Source organism: Patiria miniata, unplaced genomic scaffold (assembly GCF_015706575.1).
Source record: "Patiria miniata isolate m_02_andy unplaced genomic scaffold, ASM1570657v1 HiC_scaffold_13, whole genome shotgun sequence".
In the NCBI taxonomy this organism is placed as follows: Eukaryota; Metazoa; Echinodermata; class Asteroidea; order Valvatida; family Asterinidae; genus Patiria; species Patiria miniata.
This window is the reverse complement of record NW_024037051.1, coordinates 602,942-625,294: the sequence shown is the minus strand read 5'-3', so window position 1 is coordinate 625,294 and position 22,353 is coordinate 602,942. Positions and strand designations below refer to the sequence as shown.

At 47.3% G+C, this 22,353-nt stretch overlaps 1 protein-coding gene across 1 annotated transcript in view; it reads left to right on the top strand.

Moving 5' to 3' along the window:
* Positions 1-15,153, top strand: part of LOC119721465 — a 33,461-nt gene extending 18,308 nt beyond the window's left edge. The window contains exons 2-3 of the mRNA XM_038191546.1: positions 13,955-14,058; positions 14,565-15,153. Of these exons, the coding sequence (XP_038047474.1) occupies positions 13,955-14,058; positions 14,565-14,799 (339 nt within the window). The 3' untranslated portion in view covers positions 14,800-15,153. The remainder of the gene's footprint in view (positions 1-13,954; positions 14,059-14,564) is intronic.
* Positions 15,154-22,353: the final 7,200 nt, after the last annotated feature.

The following is a 22,353-nucleotide window of genomic DNA, read 5'->3' as shown; positions in this document are numbered from 1 at the left end:
CCAGTACTTGCGGAGAAAATTTAAGATATAGCGCATCAATGCCAGTATAGTACCCCTATGTGCAGTCAGTCTAACAGCCATGCCTGCAAGCGCCCGCGACACGAACTTCGTATATCGCGGCCTAACGGTACCTTAACCTGGGAAGTTCTGCACAAACTATACCTTGTTCGGAAGCTTGTGATCAGGCCAACAAGCTGGCAAAAGGACAGGTCTTGAAACCCAGTACTTGCGGAGAAAATTTAAGATATAGCGCATCAATGCCAGTAGTACCCCTATGTGCAGTCAGTCTAACAGCCATGCCTGCAAGCGCCCGCGACACGAACTTCGTATATCGCGGCCTAACGGTACCTTAACCTGGGAAGTTCTGCACAAACTATACCTTGTTCGGAAGCTTGTGATCAGGCCAACAAGCTGGCAAAAGGACAGGTCTTGAAACCCAGTACTTGCGGAGAAAATTAAAGATATAGCGCATCAATGCCAGTATAACCCCTATGTGCAGTCAGTCTAACAGCCATGCCTGCAAGCGCCCGCGACACGAACTTCGTATATCGCGGCCTAACGGTACCTTAACCTGGGAAGTTCTGCACAAACTATACCTTGTTCGGAAGCTTGTGATCAGGCCAACAAGCTGGCAAAAGGACAGGTCTTGAAACCCAGTACTTGCGGAGAAAATTTAAGATATAGCGCATCAATGCCAGTATAGTACCCCTATGTGCAGTCAGTCTAACAGCCATGCCTGCAAGCGCCCGCGACACGAACTTCGTATATCGCGGCCTAACGGTACCTTAACCTGGGAAGTTCTGCACAAACTATACCTTGTTCGGAAGCTTGTGATCAGGCCAACAAGCTGGCAAAAGGACAGGTCTTGAAACCCAGTACTTGCGGAGAAAATTCAAGATATAGCGCATCAATGCCAGTAGAACCCCTATGTGCAGTCAGTCTAACAGCCATGCCTGCAAGCGCCCGCGACACGAACTTCGTATATCGCGGCCTAACGGTACCTTAACCTGGGAAGTTCTGCACAAACTATACCTTGTTCGGAAGCTTGTGATCAGGCCAACAAGCTGGCAAAAGGACAGGTCTTGAAACCCAGTACTTGCGGAGAAAATTTAGATATAGCGCATCAATGCCAGTATAGTACCCCTATGTGCAGTCAGTCTAACAGCCATGCCTGCAAGCGCCCGCGACACGAACTTCGTATATCGCGGCCTAACGGTACCTTAACCTGGGAAGTTCTGCACAAACTATACCTTGTTCGGAAGCTTGTGATCAGGCCAACAAGCTGGCAAAAGGACAGGTCTTGAAACCCAGTACTTGCGGAGAAAATCTAAGATATAGCGCATCAATGCCAGTATAGTACCCCTATGTGCAGTCAGTCTAACAGCCATGCCTGCAAGCGCCCGCGACACGAACTTCGTATATCGCGGCCTAACGGTACCTTAACCTGGGAAGTTCTGCACAAACTATACCTTGTTCGGAAGCTTGTGATCAGGCCAACAAGCTGGCAAAAGGACAGGTCTTGAAACCCAGTACTTGCGGAGAAAATTTAAGATATAGCGCATCAATGCCAGTATAGTACCCCTATGTGCAGTCAGTCTAACAGCCATGCCTGCAAGCGCCCGCGACACGAACTTCGTATATCGCGGCCTAACGGTACCTTAACCTGGGAAGTTCTGCACAAACTATACCTTGTTCGGAAGCTTGTGATCAGGCCAACAAGCTGGCAAAAGGACAGGTCTTGAAACCCAGTACTTGCGGAGAAAATTTAAGATATAGCGCATCAATGCCAGTATAGTACCCCTATGTGCAGTCAGTCTAACAGCCATGCCTGCAAGCGCCCGCGACACGAACTTCGTATATCGCGTCCTAACGGTACCTTAACCTGGGAAGTTCTGCACAAACTATACCTTGTTCGGAAGCTTGTGATCAGGCCAACAAGCTGGCAAAAGGACAGGTCTTGAAACCCAGTACTTGCGGAGAAAATTAAGATATAGCGCATCAATGCCAGTAGAACCCCTATGTGCAGTCAGTCTAACAGCCATGCCTGCAAGCGCCCGCGACACGAACTTCGTATATCGCGGTCTAACGGTACCTTAACCTGGGAAGTTCTGCACAAACTATACCTTGTTCGGAAGCTTGTGATCAGGCCAACAAGCTGGCAAAAGGACAGGTCTTGAAACCCAGTACTTGCGGAGAAAATTCAAGATATAGCGCATCAATGCCAGTAGAACCCCTATGTGCAGTCAGTCTAACAGCCATGCCTGCAAGCGCCCGCGACACGAACTTCGTATATCGCGGCCTAACGGTACCTTAACCTGGGAAGTTCTGCACAAACTATACCTTGTTCGGAAGCTTGTGATCAGGCCAACAAGCTGGCAAAAGGACAGGTCTTGAAACCCAGTACTTGCGGAGAAAATTCAAGATATAGCGCATCAATGCCAGTAGAACCCCTATGTGCAGTCAGTCTAACAGCCATGCCTGCAAGCGCCCGCGACACGAACTTCGTATATCGCGGTCTAACGGTACCTTAACCTGGGAAGTTCTGCACAAACTATACCTTGTTCGGAAGCTTGTGATCAGGCCAACAAGCTGGCAAAAGGACAGGTCTTGAAACCCAGTACTTGCGGAGAAAATTTAAGATATAGCGCATCAATGCCAGTAGTACCCCTATGTGCAGTCAGTCTAACAGCCATGCCTGCAAGCGCCCGCGACACGAACTTCGTATATCGCGGTCTAACGGTACCTTAACCTGGGAAGTTCTGCACAAACTATACCTTGTTCGGAAGCTTGTGATCAGGCCAACAAGCTGGCAAAAGGACAGGTCTTGAAACCCAGTACTTGCGGAGAAAATTCAAGATATAGCGCATCAATGCCAGTATAGTACCCCTATGTGCAGTCAGTCTAACAGCCATGCCTGCAAGCGCCCGCGACACGAACTTCGTATATCGCGGTCTAACGGTACCTTAACCTGGGAAGTTCTGCACAAACTATACCTTGTTCGGAAGCTTGTGATCAGGCCAACAAGCTGGCAAAAGGACAGGTCTTGAAACCCAGTACTTGCGGAGAAAATTTAGATATAGCGCATCAATGCCAGTATAGTACCCCTATGTGCAGTCAGTCTAACAGCCATGCCTGCAAGCGCCCGCGACACGAACTTCGTATATCGCGGCCTAACGGTACCTTAACCTGAGAAGTTCTGCACAAACTATACCTTGTTCGGAAGCTTGTGATCAGGCCAACAAGCTGGCAAAAGGACAGGTCTTGAAACCCAGTACTTGCGGAGAAAATTTAGATATAGCGCATCAATGCCAGTATAGTACCCCTATGTGCAGTCAGTCTAACAGCCATGCCTGCAAGCGCCCGCGACACGAACTTCGTATATCGCGGCCTAACGGTACCTTAACCTGGGAAGTTCTGCACAAACTATACCTTGTTCGGAAGCTTGTGATCAGGCCAACAAGCTGGCAAAAGGACAGGTCTTGAAACCCAGTACTTGCGGAGAAAATCTAAGATATAGCGCATCAATGCCAGTATAGTACCCCTATGTGCAGTCAGTCTAACAGCCATGCCTGCAAGCGCCCGCGACACGAACTTCGTATATCGCGGCCTAACGGTACCTTAACCTGGGAAGTTCTGCACAAACTATACCTTGTTCGGAAGCTTGTGATCAGGCCAACAAGCTGGCAAAAGGACAGGTCTTGAAACCCAGTACTTGCGGAGAAAATTTAAGATATAGCGCATCAATGCCAGTATAGTACCCCTATGTGCAGTCAGTCTAACAGCCATGCCTGCAAGCGCCCGCGACACGAACTTCGTATATCGCGGCCTAACGGTACCTTAACCTGGGAAGTTCTGCACAAACTATACCTTGTTCGGAAGCTTGTGATCAGGCCAACAAGCTGGCAAAAGGACAGGTCTTGAAACCCAGTACTTGCGGAGAAAATTAAGATATAGCGCATCAATGCCAGTATAGTACCCCTATGTGCAGTCAGTCTAACAGCCATGCCTGCAAGCGCCCGCGACACGAACTTCGTATATCGCGGTCCTAACGGTACCTTAACCTGGGAAGTTCTGCACAAACTATACCTTGTTCGGAAGCTTGTGATCAGGCCAACAAGCTGGCAAAAGGACAGGTCTTGAAACCCAGTACTTGCGGAGAAAATTTAAGATATAGCGCATCAATGCCAGTAGAACCCCTATGTGCAGTCAGTCTAACAGCCATGCCTGCAAGCGCCCGCGACACGAACTTCGTATATCGCGGTCTAACGGTACCTAACCTGGGAAGTTCTGCACAAACTATACCTTGTTCGGAAGCTTGTGATCAGGCCAACAAGCTTGCAAAAGGACAGGTCTTGAAACCCAGTACTTGCGGAGAAAATTCAAGATATAGCGCATCAATGCCAGTAGAACCCCTATGTGCAGTCAGTCTAACAGCCATGCCTGCAAGCGCCCGCGACACGAACTTCGTATATCGCGGCCTAACGGTACCTTAACCTGGGAAGTTCTGCACAAACTATACCTTGTTCGGAAGCTTGTGATCAGGCCAACAAGCTGGCAAAAGGACAGGTCTTGAAACCCAGTACTTGCGGAGAAAATTCAAGATATAGCGCATCAATGCCAGTAGAACCCCTATGTGCAGTCAGTCTAACAGCCATGCCTGCAAGCGCCCGCGACACGAACTTCGTATATCGCGGTCTAACGGTACCTTAACCTGGGAAGTTCTGCACAAACTATACCTTGTTCGGAAGCTTGTGATCAGGCCAACAAGCTGGCAAAAGGACAAGTCTTGAAACCGAGTACTTGCGGAGAAAATTTAAGATATAGCGCATCAATGCCAGTAGTACCCCTATGTGCAGTCAGTCTAACAGCCATGCCTGCAAGCGCCCGCGACACGAACTTCGTATATCGCGGTCTAACGGTACCTTAACCTGGGAAGTTCTGCACAAACTATACCTTGTTCGGAAGCTTGTGATCAGGCCAACAAGCTGGCAAAAGGACAAGTCTTGAAACCGAGTACTTGCGGAGAAAATTCAAGATATAGCGCATCAATGCCAGTATAGTACCCCTATGTGCAGTCAGTCTAACAGCCATGCCTGCAAGCGCCCGCGACACGAACTTCGTATATCGCGGTCTAACGGTACCTTAACCTGGGAAGTTCTGCACAAACTATACCTTGTTCGGAAGCTTGTGATCAGGCCAACAAGCTGGCAAAAGGACAGGTCTTGAAACCAGTACTTGCGGAGAAAATTTAAGATATAGCGCATCAATGCCAGTAGAACCCCTATGTGCAGTCAGTCTAACAGCCATGCCTGCAAGCGCCCGCGACACGAACTTCGTATATCGCGGTCTAACGGTACCTTAACCTGGGAAGTTCTGCACAAACTATACCTTGTTCGGAAGCTTGTGATCAGGCCAACAAGCTGGCAAAAGGACAGGTCTTGAAACCCAGTACTTGCGGAGAAAATTCAAGATATAGCGCATCAATGCCAGTAGAACCCCTATGTGCAGTCAGTCTAACAGCCATGCCTGCAAGCGCCCGCGACACGAACTTCGTATATCGCGGCCTAACGGTACCTTAACCTGGGAAGTTCTGCACAAACTATACCTTGTTCGGAAGCTTGTGATCAGGCCAACAAGCTGGCAAAAGGACAGGTCTTGAAACCCAGTACTTGCGGAGAAAATATAGATATAGCGCATCAATGCCAGTATAGTACCCCTATGTGCAGTCAGTCTAACAGCCATGCCTGCAAGCGCCCGCGACACGAACTTCGTATATCGCGGCCTAACGGTACCTTAACCTGGGAAGTTCTGCACAAACTATACCTTGTTCGGAAGCTTGTGATCAGGGCAACAAGCTGGCAAAAGAACAGGTCTTGAAACCCAGTACTTGCGGAGAAAATTTAAGATATAGCGCATCAATGCCAGTATAGTACCCCTATGTGCAGTCAGTCTAACAGCCATGCCTGCAAGCGCCCGCGACACGAACTTCGTATATCGCGGCCTAACGGTACCTTAACCTGGGAAGTTCTGCACAAACTATACCTTGTTCGGAAGCTTGTGATCAGGCCAACAAGCTGGCAAAAGGACAGGTCTTGAAACATAGTACTTGCGGAGAAAATTCAAGATATAGCGCATCAATGCCAGTAGAACCCCTATGTGCAGTCAGTCTAACAGCCATGCCTGCAAGCGCCCGCGACACGAACTTCGTATATCGCGGCCTAACGGTACCTTAACCTGGGAAGTTCTGCACAAACTATACCTTGTTCGGAAGCTTGTGATCAGGCCAACAAGCTGGCAAAAGGACAGGTCTTGAAACCCAGTACTTGCGGAGAAAATATAAGATATAGCGCATCAATGCCAGTATAGTACCCCTATGTGCAGTCAGTCTAACAGCCATGCCTGCAAGCGCCCGCGACACGAACTTCGTATATCGCGGCCTAACGGTACCTTAACCTGGGAAGTTCTGCACAAACTATACCTTGTTCGGAAGCTTGTGATCAGGCCAACAAGCTGGCAAAAGGACAGGTCTTGAAACCGAGTACTTGCGGAGAAAATTTAAGATATAGCGCATCAATGCCAGTAGTACCCCTATGTGCAGTCAGTCTAACAGCCATGCCTGCAAGCGCCCGCGACACGAACTTCGTATATCGCGGTCTAACGGTACCTTAACCTTGGAAGTTCTGCACAAACTATACCTTGTTCGGAAGCTTGTGATCAGGCCAACAAGCTGGCAAAAGGACAGGTCTTGAAACCCAGTACTTGCGGAGAAAATTAAAGATATAGCGCATCAATGCCAGTATAACCCCTATGTGCAGTCAGTCTAACAGCCATGCCTGCAAGCGCCCGCGACACGAACTTCGTATATCGCGGCCTAACGGTACCTTAACCTGGGAAGTTCTGCACAAACTATACCTTGTTCGGAAGCTTGTGATCAGGCCAACAAGCTGGCAAAAGGACAGGTCTTGAAACCCAGTACTTGCGGAGAAAATTTAAGATATAGCGCATCAATGCCAGTATAGTACCCCTATGTGCAGTCAGTCTAACAGCCATGCCTGCAAGCGCCCGCGACACGAACTTCGTATATCGCGGCCTAACGGTACCTTAACCTGGGAAGTTCTGCACAAACTATACCTTGTTCGGAAGCTTGTGATCAGGCCAACAAGCTGGCAAAAGGACAGGTCTTGAAAACCAGTACTTGCGGAGAAAATTCAAGATATAGCGCATCAATGCCAGTAGAACCCCTATGTGCAGTCAGTCTAACAGCCATGCCTGCAAGCGCCCGCCTCACGAACTTCGTATATCGCGGCCTAACGGTACCTTAACCTGGGAAGTTCTGCACAAACTATACCTTGTTCGGAAGCTTGTGATCAGGCCAACAAGCTGGCAAAAGGACAGGTCTTGAAACCCAGTACTTGCGGAGAAAATTTAGATATAGCGCATCAATGCCAGTATAGTACCCCTATGTGCAGTCAGTCTAACAGCCATGCCTGCAAGCGCCCGCGACACGAACTTCGTATATCGCGGCCTAACGGTATCTTAACCTGAGAAGTTCTGCACAAACTATACCTTGTTCGGAAGCTTGTGATCAGGCCAACAAGCTGGCAAAAAGACAGGTCTTGAAACCCAGTACTTGCGGAGAAAATCTAAGATATAGCGCATCAATGCCAGTATAGTACCCCTATGTGCAGTCAGTCTAACAGCCATGCCTGCAAGCGCCCGCGACACGAACTTCGTATATCGCGGCCTAACGGTACCTTAACCTGGGAAGTTCTGCACAAACTATACCTTGTTCGGAAGCTTGTGATCAGGCCAACAAGCTGGCAAAAGGACAGGTCTTGAAACCCAGTACTTGCGGAGAAAATCTAAGATATAGCGCATCAATGCCAGTATAGTACCCCTATGTGCAGTCAGTCTAACAGCCATGCCTGCAAGCGCCCGCGACACGAACTTCGTATATCGCGGCCTAACGGTACCTTAACCTGGGAAGTTCTGCACAAACTATACCTTGTTCGGAAGCTTGTGATCAGGCCAACAAGCTTGCAAAAGGACAGGTCTTGAAACCCAGTACTTGCGGAGAAAATTTAAGATATAGCGCATCAATGCCAGTATAGTACCCCTATGTGCAGTCAGTCTAACAGCCATGCCTGCAAGCGCCCGCGACACGAACTTCGTATATCGCGTCCTAACGGTACCTTAACCTGGGAAGTTCTGCACAAACTATACCTTGTTCGGAAGCTTGTGATCAGGCCAACAAGCTGGCAAAAGGACAGGTCTTGAAACCCAGTACTTGCGGAGAAAATTAAGATATAGCGCATCAATGCCAGTAGAACCCCTATGTGCAGTCAGTCTAACAGCCATGCCTGCAAGCGCACGCGACACGAACTTCGTATATCGCGGTCTAACGGTACCTTAACCTGGGAAGTTCTGCTCAAACTATACCTTGTTCGGAAGCTTGTGATCAGGCCAACAAGCTGGCAAAAGGACAGGTCTTGAAACCCAGTACTTGCGGAGAAAATTCAAGATATAGCGCATCAATGCCAGTAGAACCCCTATGTGCAGTCAGTCTAACAGCCATGCCTGCAAGCGCCCGCGACACGAACTTCGTATATCGCGGCCTAACGGTACCTTAACCTGGGAAGTTCTGCACAAACTATACCTTGTTCGGAAGCTTGTGATCAGGCCAACAAGCTGGCAAAAGGACAGGTCTTGAAACCCAGTACTTGCGGAGAAAATTACAAGATATAGCGCATCAATGCCAGTAGAACCCCTATGTGCAGTCAGTCTAACAGCCATGCCTGCAAGCGCCCGCGACACGAACTTCGTATATCGCGGTCTAACGGTACCTTAACCTGGGAAGTTCTGCACAAACTATACCTTGTTCGGAAGCTTGTGATCAGGCCAACAAGCTGGCAAAAGGACAAGTCTTGAAACCCAGTACTTGCGGAGAAAATTTAAGATATAGCGCATCAATGCCAGTAGTACCCCTATGTGCAGTCAGTCTAACAGCCATGCCTGCAAGCGCCCGCGACACGAACTTCGTATATCGCGGTCTAACGGTACCTTAACCTGGGAAGTTCTGCACAAACTATACCTTGTTCGGAAGCTTGTGATCAGGCCAACAAGCTTGCAAAAGGACAGGTCTTGAAACCGAGTACTTGCGGAGAAAATTCAAGATATAGCGCATCAATGCCAGTATAGTACCCCTATGTGCAGTCAGTCTAACAGCCATGCCTGCAAGCGCCCGCGACACGAACTTCGTATATCGCGGTCTAACGGTACCTTAACCTGGGAAGTTCTGCACAAACTATACCTTGTTCGGAAGCTTGTGATCAGGCCAACAAGCTGGCAAAAGGACAGGTCTTGAAACCCAGTACTTGCGGAGAAAATTTAGATATAGCGCATCAATGCCAGTATAGTACCCCTATGTGCAGTCAGTCTAACAGCCATGCCTGCAAGCGCCCGCGACACGAACTTCGTATATCGCGGCCTAACGGTACCTTAACCTGAGAAGTTCTGCACAAACTATACCTTGTTCGGAAGCTTGTGATCAGGCCAACAAGCTGGCAAAAGGACAGGTCTTGAAACCCAGTACTTGCGGAGAAAATTTAGATATAGCGCATCAATGCCAGTATAGTACCCCTATGTGCAGTCAGTCTAACAGCCATGCCTGCAAGAGCCCGCGACACGAACTTCGTATATCGCGGCCTAACGGTATCTTAACCTGAGAAGTTCTGCACAAACTATACCTTGTTCGGAAGCTTGTGATCAGGCCAACAAGCTGGCAAAAGACAGGTCTTGAAACCCAGTACTTGCGGAGAAAATCTAAGATGTAGCGCATCAATGCCAGTATAGTACCGCTATGTGCAGTCAGTCTAACAGCCATGCCTGCAAGCGCCCGCGACACGAACTTCGTATATCGCGGCCTAACGGTACCTTAACCTGGGAAGTTCTGCACAAACTATACCTTGTTCGGAAGCTTGTGATCAGGCCAACAAGCTGGCAAAAGGACAGGTCTTGAAACCCAGTACTTGCGGAGAAAATCTAAGATATAGCGCATCAATGCCAGTATAGTACCCCTATGTGCAGTCAGTCTAACAGCCATGCCTGCAAGCGCCCGCGACACGAACTTCGTATATCGCGGCCTAACGGTACCTTAACCTGGGAAGTTCTGCACAAACTATACCTTGTTCGGAAGCTTGTGATCAGGCCAACAAGCTTGCAAAAGGACAGGTCTTGAAACCCAGTACTTGCGGAGAAAATTTAAGATATAGCGCATCAATGCCAGTATAGTACCCCTATGTGCAGTCAGTCTAACAGCCATGCCTGCAAGCGCCCGCGACACGAACTTCGTATATCGCGGTCCTAACGGTACCTTAACCTGGGAAGTTCTGCACAAACTATACCTTGTTCGGAAGCTTGTGATCAGGCCAACAAGCTGGCAAAAGGACAGGTCTTGAAACCCAGTACTTGCGGAGAAAATTTAAGATATAGCGCATCAATGCCAGTAGAACCCTATGTGCAGTCAGTCTAACAGCCATGCCTGCAAGCGCACGCGACACGAACTTCGTATATCGCGGTCTAACGGTACCCTAACCTGGGAAGTTCTGCTCAAACTATACCTTGTTCGGAAGCTTGTGATCAGGCCAACAAGCTTGCAAAAGGACAGGTCTTGAAACCCAGTACTTGCGGAGAAAATTCAAGATATAGCGCATCAATGCCAGTAGAACCCCTATGTGCAGTCAGTCTAACAGCCATGCCTGCAAGCGCCCGCGACACGAACTTCGTATATCGCGGCCTAACGGTACCTTAACCTGGGAAGTTCTTCACAAACTATACCTTGTTCGGAAGCTTGTGATCAGGCCAACAAGCTGGCAAAAGGACAGGTCTTGAAACCCAGTACTTGCGGAGAAAATACAAGATATAGCGCATCAATGCCAGTAGAACCCCTATGTGCAGTCAGTCTAACAGCCATGCCTGCAAGCGCCCGCGACACGAACTTCGTATATCGCGGTCTAACGGTACCTTAACCTGGGAAGTTCTGCACAAACTATACCTTGTTCGGAAGCTTGTGATCAGGCCAACAAGCTGGCAAAAGGACAAGTCTTGAAACCGAGTACTTGCGGAGAAAATTTAAGATATAGCGCATCAATGCCAGTAGTACCCCTATGTGCAGTCAGTCTAACAGCCATGCCTGCAAGCGCCCGCGACACGAACTTCGTATATCGCGGTCTAACGGTACCTTAACCTGGGAAGTTCTGCTCAAACTATACCTTGTTCGGAAGCTTGTGATCAGGCCAACAAGCTTGCAAAAGGACAAGTCTTGAAACCGAGTACTTGCGGAGAAAATTCAAGATGTAGCGCATCCATGCCAGTATAGTACCCCTATGTGCAGTCAGTCTAACAGCCGTGCCTGCAAGCGCCCGCGACACGAACTTCGTATATCGCGGTCTAACGGTACCTTAACCTGGGAAGTTCTGCTCAAACTATACCTTGTTCGGAAGCTTGTGATCAGGCCAACAAGCTCGCAAAAGGACAGGTCTTGAAACACAGTACTTGCGGAGAAAATTTAAGATATAGCGCATCAATGCCAGTAGAACCCCTATGTGCAGTCAGTCTAACAGCCATGCCTGCAAGCGCACGCGACACGAACTTCGTATATCGCAGTCTAACGGTACCTTAACCTGGGAAGTTCTGCTCAAACTATACCTTGTTCGGAAGCTTGTGATCAGGCCAACAAGCTGGCAAAAGGACAAGTCTTGAAACCGAGTACTTGCGGAGAAAATTTAAGATATAGCGCATCAATGCCAGTAGTACCCCTATGTGCAGTCAGTCTAACAGCCATGCCTGCAAGCGCCCGCGACACGAACTTCGTATATCGCGGTCTAACGGTACCTTAACCTGGGAAGTTCTGCTCAAACTATACCTTGTTCGGAAGCTTGTGATCAGGCCAACGAGCTTGCAAAAGGACAAGTCTTGAAACCGAGTACTTGCGGAGAAAATTCAAGATGTAGCGCATCCATGCCAGTATAGTACCCCTATGTGCAGTCAGTCTAACAGCCATGCCTGCAAGCGCCCGCGACACGAACTTCGTATATCGCGGCCTAACGGTACCTTAACCTGGGAAGTTCTTCACAAACTATACCTTGTTCGGAAGCTTGTGATCAGGCCAACAAGCTGGCAAAAGGACAGGTCTTGAAACCCAGTACTTGCGGAGAAAATACAAGATATAGCCCATCAATGCCAGTAGAACCCCTATGTGCAGTCAGTCTAACTGCCATGCCTGCAAGCGCCCGCGACACGAACTTCGTATATCGCGGTCTAACGGTACCTTAACCTGGGAAGTTCTGCACAAACTATACCTTGTTCGGAAGCTTGTGATCAGGCCAACAAGCTGGCAAAAGGACAAGTCTTGAAACCGAGTACTTGCGGAGAAAATTTAAGATATAGCGCATCAATGCCAGTAGTACCCCTATGTGCAGTCAGTCTAACAGCCATGCCTGCAAGCGCCCGCGACACGAACTTCGTATATCGCGGTCTAACGGTACCTTAACCTCGGAAGTTCTGCTCAAACTATACCTTGTTCGGAAGCTTGTGATCAGGCCAACAAGCTTGCAAAAGGACAAGTCTTGAAACCGAGTACTTGCGGAGAAAATTCAAGATGTAGCGCATCCATGCCAGTATAGTACCCCTATGTGCAGTCAGTCTAACAGCCGTGCCTGCAAGCGCCCGCGACACGAACTTCGTATATAGCGGTCTAACGGTACCTTAACCTGGGAAGTTCTGCTCAAACTATACCTTGTTCGGAAGCTTGTGATCAGGCCAACAAGCTCGCAAAAGGACAGGTCTTGAAACACAGTACTTGCGGAGAAAATTTAAGATATAGCGCATCAATGCCAGTAGAACCCCTATGTGCAGTCAGTCTAACAGCCATGCCTGCAAGCGCACGCGACACGAACTTCGTATATCGCAGTCTAACGGTACCTTAACCTGGGAAGTTCTGCTCAAACTATACCTTGTTCGGAAGCTTGTGATCAGGCCAACAAGCTGGCAAAAGGACAAGTCTTGAAACCGAGTACTTGCGGAGAAAATTTAAGATATAGCGCATCAATGCCAGTAGTACCCCTATGTGCAGTCAGTCTAACAGCCATACCTGCAAGCGCCCGCGACACGAACTTCGTATATTGCGGTCTAACGGTACCTTAACCTGGGAAGTACTGCACAAACTATACCTTGTTCGGGAGCTTGTGATCAGGCCAACAAGCTGGCAAAAAGACAGGTCTTGAAACCCAGTACTTGCGGAGAAAATTTAAGATATAGCGCATCAATGCCAGTAGTACCCCTATGTGCAGTCAGTCTAACAGCCATGCCTGCAAGCGCCCGCGACACGAACTTCGTATATCGCGGTCTAACGGTACCTTAACCTGGGAAGTTCTACTCAAACTATACCTTGTTCGGAAGCTTGTGATCAGGCCAACAAGCTTGCAAAAGGACAGGTCTTGAAACACAGTACTTGCGGAGAAAATTTAAGATATAGCGCATCAATGCCAGTAGAACCCCTATGTGCAGTCAGTCTAACAGCCATGCCTGCAAGCGCCCGCGACACAAACTTCGTATATCGCGGTCTAACGGTACCTTAACCTAGGAAGTTCTGCACAAACTATACCTTGTTCGGAAGCTTGTGATCAGGCCAACAAGCTGGCAAAAGGACAGGACTTGAAACCCAGTACTTGCGGAGAAAATTCAAGATGTAGCGCATCAAGCCCAGTATAGTACCCCTATGTGCAGTCAGTCTAACTGCCATGCCTGCAAGCGCCCGCGACACGAACTTCGTATATCGCGGTCTAACGGTACCTTAACCTGGGAAGTTCTGCTCAAACTATATGTGACGGTTGCGATGCAAACCCCCCTCTATTTATTTTTACATTACGTAATCGTTTTCTGTTATTTAAATTAGCGAGCGCCCTCTTGGTTTTGTAAACCAGTTCGCGCGCTTTCCACATTTCGTTATTCTGTTTTCGGTCGAAGACCAAGTAACACGTTGTCTTCGTTCCTCAACAGGTAATGATCTTTTTACATTTTACCTCAATCTTTCTCATAATAATAACTTATATTAATTCACAGTTAACAGGTACTATCCTTGAGTAGATTTAGATTGCTCTTAGGTCATTTTAGTTGATTTTGGAAGCATATTCGATTATTTCAGGATATTGATTGACTTGTGATTTTTCATGTATTCAAGAATTCATTTAATTATCTTATCGTAAGAGTGATAGATATTTCGATATTGTAGAAGGAATTCAGCAGTTCATTTCTTCATTATTATATAAGATTGGATTAATTATCTTGTATTTATTGGGTTTTCACATTAAAATTCAATATGGCGGACGCTGCCCGAATTTAGGCGCAAACCGCGGGTTCTTGAGTAAATATTGATGAATCCGTTTTGGTATTTAGTATCTAGATTATTTCATAAGTATTTTGTAGAGTCATTCTTTTGTATTTTGTATATTTGATTCTGTTTTCGGTCGAAGACCAAGTAACACGTTGTCTTCGTTCCTCAACAGAAATAAACCAGCACAAACTGAGAATCAGCCGTTCAGCCCGTATTATTTAGAAGGGTCACATTTGGTGGAAGATCCGGGTACGGGCTTACCAACGGCAGGCAACGATCACCCGACAATCCTGTACCTTGTCGACGGCCAAGACATCTATCCTGTAGACGACCGGGAAGAGGATCTCGCCCCAAGGAGTGTGACGGCAGCATCAGCCGGGGTGCGGGTAGCACCGCAGACAGGGTAGCTGCAGAGCCCTGTTCCAGGCCAACCCGTCCCCGACTCAAGACGTGAAGACGAGCCCGTGTTCCTCACCGTCCGGTAACACCAACCAACACCATCATCAGTTGCAACGGACCGCTGTGTTTCCCGTATTCCAGGACGTGAAGGACCTTGCCAAGCCATCCCCATACCGTCAGCGAGCCTTGAGCGCCAGCCTACCGGAAACGTCAGCGAGCTGACCCGTCTACCGAATACTGTCACCCCGCCTGGAGCGCCCATCTAACGGAAAAGTTCGTCCATCCACTAGCAGAACTGTTGGAACTACTGGCCGACGCTGACATTCACAAGTCAAGAACTATTTACCGCGAACTTTCTGAAATCGCTGATGTTCGGAGTCCGATGTATATTTCCAAGATTCAAACATTCTAGTTTGTTTTCCCACGGACTCCCACTGTTTGAACATAGATACGATCGCAAAGACACGCACCGTGCACCACCGTTGATCCATAGTACTTCACAACGATCAAGACTACATTGGGCTGATTAACGACGCTGTGTAAGTTACCCTAGTAACCGTTGTTATAAAAGACTACGATTTAATCCAAATACTCACCTGGTTCTTAAACCCCCGTTGTATTGTGAATTCCGATTTGATAGAAAGCCCTTTCATTAAGTAAGTCGTTGACAATCATTGATCTTGCTTTGCATCCTTGTCTAGCTAGTGTACAAATTGGATTAAGTACTTCAGCGCCAACACTTGGTAGCAGATGCTCACTGTTCTTTTGCCTTTATTGACATAATCTTGGTGCAAAACAAGGCAGCGCACACACATTTAGTTTGTGTCTGACAGTTTGATCGTTTGTGAATTGATTTTACCTTCCGAATTTTCAGTTGAGTTGGTAATCGAATTTCTTTTTGTGTGTATTCTATTTGCATTGCTGAGAAATTTACTGTTTCATTCGACTTCATTTTCATTTGCTTGTGTAAGCTGGTTCTGGTGTATTGTATTTGAGTATCGTTTATTGTGTTATCTCGAATTGCTTTAACTATTTGTTTTTCATTTTCTGATATATTTGTGCATTTGTTACAGTGATTGAGTTACATAATTGCTGTATTGTGATTACCTTCTGATTGATTGAGTATTTTGATTATCATTTCGCTATTTTCACCCTTGAATCCGTTTCCTTATCTGATCCTCAATTCCTTTTCTCTGATTCATCTCATTTGATTTGCATTCGTGAAATTTTTCATATGATGACAATTGCTGGTGTTATTTGTGCATTTTTTCTCGTGCACATTTTCCCCTTGTATATCTCCCCTTTGGACTGTTTTCTCGCAAGTTCAGATTGTCTCCTTCAAAGCAAAATGGCAGCCTCTAGAATGCATTTGTCCGACGACGAAATCTTCCCATCAACCACCGCACCAATTGGTCAAATGTCGTCTCGTCGACCTCGACTCAACCTCCCTCAAGACACCAGACCCAAGGAAAGACGCATACCTCAACAGGCATTTCCCTTTCAAGAAGATCTGCGTAACATCCAGCTCACCACAGACCAAATGCTAACGCAACTGGAAGACATCGAGAGACGACTATCTCGCAGCACACCCCGACAACCAGTACAAGATTCACATATACAGCGTTCAACCCCCATAAGGCCTACCCCCATATTGAGACGAGGTTCTACTTCAACTGGTTATCCAGTGCTTACACCACAGGATCAACACAGACCTGACCGTTCGTCTCCAATGCCTACATCTCAGCATCGTCTTCTTCCATCGCATCAGGTGAAAACTGTACCGATCTTCACTGGGCGCGACCAAGGTGCAACCATTGCCGTTGATGATTGGGTACGAGACGTGACGTACCTCATCGAGACCACGTCTATGCCTACAGAACTCCAGTTTTCCACCATCGTCAGATATCTCGGCGGAGCCGCCAGAAAACTGGTCCTCAATCTACCTCCGACACATCAGACCCCTAGCCACGCTTTCGTAGAACTCAAGGCACAATTTGGAGATGTATTTCTAACTGGTGATCCATTGGCCAACTTCTACGAGCGTGTGAGACTTCCCAACGAGGTACCGAGCATATACGCCGTCGAGCTTGAAGCAACATTGAGGATCATCGAAGAGAGATGAAGTCTTAGACGCCCATTTCCAAACAGAAACAGCATGCTCACGCAACAATTCATGAGAGGCGTCAAAGATGAAAAAGTCACGCAGAGACTGGCACCAATGAGACCAAGGGAGATGACATTTAGAGAACTTCAAGTTGAGCTTCGTCAATTGGAACGAGAATCTCGAATTGCTGCAGCTGTGAAGACAGAAGCCAAGATCCAGTCCCAGCAATCCCAGCAGATTCGCCCTCAGTACCATCAGCGATCTTCGTCAAGCACGCCAGATGCGACTGACCATCAACGAAACCAACTGGTGGACAATAAGCCCAAGTCCAGTACCGATCACGACGTTTTGCAAGACCTGCTACTTACTGTACATCAATTAGCACAGAAGGTTGAGCAGATCTCTACAAGACCACGGCGATATCAGCACCCGAAGGAAGACCAACAGCCTGCTGGCCAACGGGTTTTCATCTGTCATAGATGTGGTAACGAGGGGCACATTGCCAAAGGATGTAGAAGTGTTCCTTTAAACCCCAAGGGCCCGCGGCCGATGGGCAAGCCGTCAGAGGCCAACAACCAACAAGCCCAATGAAGTCTAATTCAAACAGCGCATCTCGACAATCAACAATATTCCAACATGATAGCAAGCCTCACCATCAACAATTAATTGGTCCTAACAATGAAGATGTAGTCAAGATAAATGGCGTCAATTATACTGCCTTGATAGATTCTGGTTCGCAGATCACTTCAATAACAGAAGACCTTTGGAAGCGACATCCTGAGCTCCAGAACAGAGAACCCTCTCCTACAGAAGTTTCCATCGAGAGTGCGAGTGGGCATAGTGTACCTCACTTAGGCATCGTACCAGTTACCCTTGATATAATGGACGTTGTTTATGAAGATGTCCCTGCATTCGTGGTACCAACATATAGTTACCGCAGAGATGTTCCAGTCCTCATTGGTACCAATGTGATCAGAGCTGTCAAGAGGGATCAGCAAATAGCAAAGAGTAACCAATTCACGCGACATCTTCAGACGAAGAGCTCTGCATGGCATGCAGCATTCAGCAGCCTCACCGCTTCGGAACCTGGTAACCACCATGATGGTACTATCGGCTACGCGAAGTACATCGGGCGAAATCCCCGAGTGATATCACCAGGCCAAGAAGAAGACATCATTTGTCAAGCACCCCGTGGTCAAGGCCTTCCTTACACCGCAGTCGTCGAGAATTTTCCTCAAAGCTCTTCATGCTTGAAAGTCAGCAACCTAGTCACAGATGTTGGACCTAACTGCCAAGTACCTGTGAGACTGTGCAACATTTCTGCAAAACCCATAACCATCAGACACAATTGTAAACTGGCACAGTTATCGTCCATCTTGCGCATTGATGATCTACCACGCCATCAAAATCAAGATAGGTCACAATCTAGACGGAAAGATAGAGACCATGAATGCACAACTCCGACAGATCAGAGTCAAGTCCATGATGATCCATCAGATGTAAGATTTACGCCTCCGGTAGACCTCTCCACTGCGAAATTTGACAGCGAGTCACAGAAGAAACAGCTGGAAAATCTTGTTCAAGAATACTCTGATGTATTCTCATCTAGTTCACTTGACTTCGGATGTACATCAACGATTAAGCACAGCATTCCACTCATAGATAATCAACCATTTCGACTTCCTCATCGCCGAGTCCCACCTTCGCAATACCAAGCTGTCAAGGATCACCTCAAGGCCATGGAGGAAACAGACGTAATTCGTAGAAGTAGCAGTCCCTTTGCCTCGCCGATCGTGATTGCACATAAGAAAGATGGCTCATTGCGAATATGCATCGACTACCGTCGTCTGAACAGCAAAACTGTACGGGATGCTTATCCACTCCCACGCATTGACGAAGCTCTGGATGCCCTTGGAAACGCCCAACTCTTCACCACATTAGACCTTACATCAGGCTACTGGCAAGTCCAAATGGAAGAAAAAGACATACCCAAGACAGCCTTCACTACTCCCATGGGCTTATATGAATGTAACCGGATGCCTTTCGGGTTAGCCAATGCTCCGGCTACGTTCCAACGCCTTATGATGACTTGTCTAGGAGAGCAAAACTATGTCACATGTCTGCTGTATCTCGACGACATAATCATTTTCTCTACCAACTTCGAAGAACATCTTGACCGTCTCGCCAAAGTATTCTCATGCCTGAGACAACATGGCCTAAAACTCAAGCCGTCTAAGTGTAACCTTCTCCAAGAAGAAGTAAAGTATCTTGGTCACATTGTTTCGGGCAAAGGTATCTGTAGTGATCCAGACAAAACTGTGCAAGTACAACACTGGCCAACCCCCACTAGCCGCAAAGAATTACAACGATTTCTCGGCTTCACCGGCTACTATAGGCGCTTCATTAAAGGGTATTCGCACATTGCCTCACCTCTCTACAAACTCACATCCGGTGACCCAAGACGGAAGAAGAGGAAGATCAGAAAAACCTCTACATCTGTAACCCCACCATTCATTTGGACGGATGATTGTCAGATGGCCATGGATCAATTGAAACAACAGTTGACATCTCCACCGATCCTCGCCTACGCCAACTACTCACTCCCATTCATCCTGCAGACTGATGCGTCAGGAGTCGGGCTCGGAGCTGTTCTAAGCCAAGTACAGGAAGGAACGGAACGAGTCATCGCATACGCCAGTAGAGTTCTCTGCCCCGCCGAATCTCGCTACCCAGCGCACAAGCTAGAATTCTTAGCGATGAAGTGGGCAATTACTGACAAGTTTCGAGATTACCTACTGGGCAACCAATTTACAGTGCTGACTGATAACAATCCTCTCCTGTATGTCACCACCTCTGCCAAGCTAGATGCAACAGGCCAAAGATGGATTGCTGCGTTATCCCAGTTCAACTTCACCGTGAAGTACAAACCAGGCAAGAGCAACGAAGCAGCCGATGCGCTATCTCGCAAACCACATTCTGATACCTCGAGGACTCTCCTGACATTCCAGAAGGACGCCATCACCATCCCACCTCACATCGTGCAAGCCATCTGCAACAGTCACCCACTAGAACCAAATCTCTTTGTACAGCCTCCAGTAGCTAGATGTGAAGTCACGACCGAGAGTCACATGCCAGGACCAACCAATGACTTGCCTAGACTATCGAAAAAAGACATCATTTCAGCCCAGAGAAGTGATCATAATATCGCCAGAGTCATACACTACATGGAGAAGGGCAGAAAGCCAACCAGAGAAGAGAGAGGTTGCGAACAGCTTGGATGTCTCATCTGTTTACGACAATGGGCAAAGCTCCAGATGAGGGATGGCGTGCTCTATCGTCTGAGAAAGAACCAGGATGGATCAACAGCAGAACAACTTGTTCTTCCTCAACAATACAGAGACACTGTCATGAGATCTCTCCACAATGACTTCGGCCACCTTGGCTTTGACAGAACGCTCGACATGGCAAGAAACAGGTTTTTTTGGCCTAAGATGGCACAGGACATCAAAACCTGGTGCGAGCACTGCAAGAGATGCTGCCTGAGGAAGACTCCCTCCACAAAAACTCGTGTACCTTTGATCAACATCAGCACAAGCGAACCTATGGAGCTACTTTGCATCGATTATCTCAAGTTGGAAAGGAGCAAAGGCGGTTATGAAAACATACTGGTCATAACCGACCATTTCACCAAATATGCTCAGGCGTTCCCTACTCGCGATCAAAAGGCCGACACGGTTGCCAAGATACTCTGGGAGAAGATAATTCAGCACTATGGATTTCCGGTGAGAATACACGCGGACCAGGGTCGTAATTTCGAAAGTCAGCTCATCCGGGAACTCTGTAAGATCTCTGGCATCAAAAAAAGTCGAACAACCCCCTACCATCCTCAAGGGAATGGCCTTACAGAACGCTTCAACCACACTCTGCTGAACATGCTTGGTACGCTCGAAGAAAACCAGAAGAAAGACTGGAAACAATACGTAGGAACAATGACACACGCCTATAATTCCACACGACACGACTCTACCGGTTATGCTCCATTTTATCTCATGTTCGGCAGACATCCAAACCTACCAGTTGACTTGATGTTCGGACTCAAGTCCACGGAGAGAGAAACACCAAATTACGATGAGTATGTCGAACAGCTGAGGGACAGACTTCAAGCCTCGTACAAAAGGGCTAGCGACTTCGTCAAGCAGGCAAAGGCGAAACAGAAACGCCTTTATGACAGAGGTTCCTGTATCGCCCCCCTACGTATAGGTGACAGAGTCCTTGTCCAAAATAAACATCTGGTCGGAACTAGCAAGTTAGCCGACAGGTGGGAGTCACAACCCTACGTAGTAATATCTAAGCATCAAGACCTTCCGGTGTATACCCTCCGTTCTCTTAATAATGGAAGAGAGAGAACCGTACACAGAAATCTGCTGACTCCATGTATGTTTCTGCCCATGGAAGAGGCCAGCTTGAGAAGAGACGTGCCCCCGACGAACACTCAAACAAAAACAGAGCCCGACACGGAACAGGCAGATGACCAACCTCAAAAGATAGGCATGGAAGAAAGTGAAACCAGCGAGGAAGAGGTGGACATAGCATTTCTCCAAGTAGAAACAGAATCACCTTCACCTTCACCACCTGTGCTTACTCCAATGATTGATCTTGGTACGAGAAACAGTGATGATACTTCTCCTTCAATCTTACCACCATCACTAACTCCTGAGGTACTGAGCACGCAGGCTAACGAGACCCCAGATGAGTTAAACATCTCTGACAGCACAGCTTGTCTCACACCACCAAGCCCTAGACCTACCAGAACCAGAAGACCTGTCAGTAGGTTGACATACGACTTCCTTGGTCAAAACAAACAGCAGCGAGCACAATACCAATCACATCAAGAGAGAGTCAACGCCGGAAGACGACTGTTTGAAAAGTGGAAGGAACCAAAGATGGCCGAGACAAGAAGAAAAGCTTGTCTAAGACTCCTTCTGCGAGAAAACAGTCCAATCTAACCATGGCTCTATTCCAAATATAATTGTATATATTAAATTTAATTTGCTTTTAATAATGATGTAAGATTATCTTGCGAACACTGGTGACAGAGATCTTGAAAAGACGAAAATTATGATCTCTTTATTTTCATGTATATTATGCATTATGCTATTACAAGGTTGATCTTCGTAATCAAAGGTGGATTATGTTAATTTCCTTTATATAGAAAGTAATGTTACCATGTATATATCTTTTGCATCAGAATAACTTAATTGTCCAAAACGACAGATTTTCAGGGAAACATTTTGATATTAATCTAAGTGATTTTGGATAACTGGTGTTTTTTTTTACTTCTTTGAATTTCTGGAGGACGAGGCGCCGATCGGATGTTTGATTTAGTGGTTATAATAATGACATTGGAAAGTAGAAGTCATGATTCTGTTTATCTTTATTTAATTATTTAATACTTTCT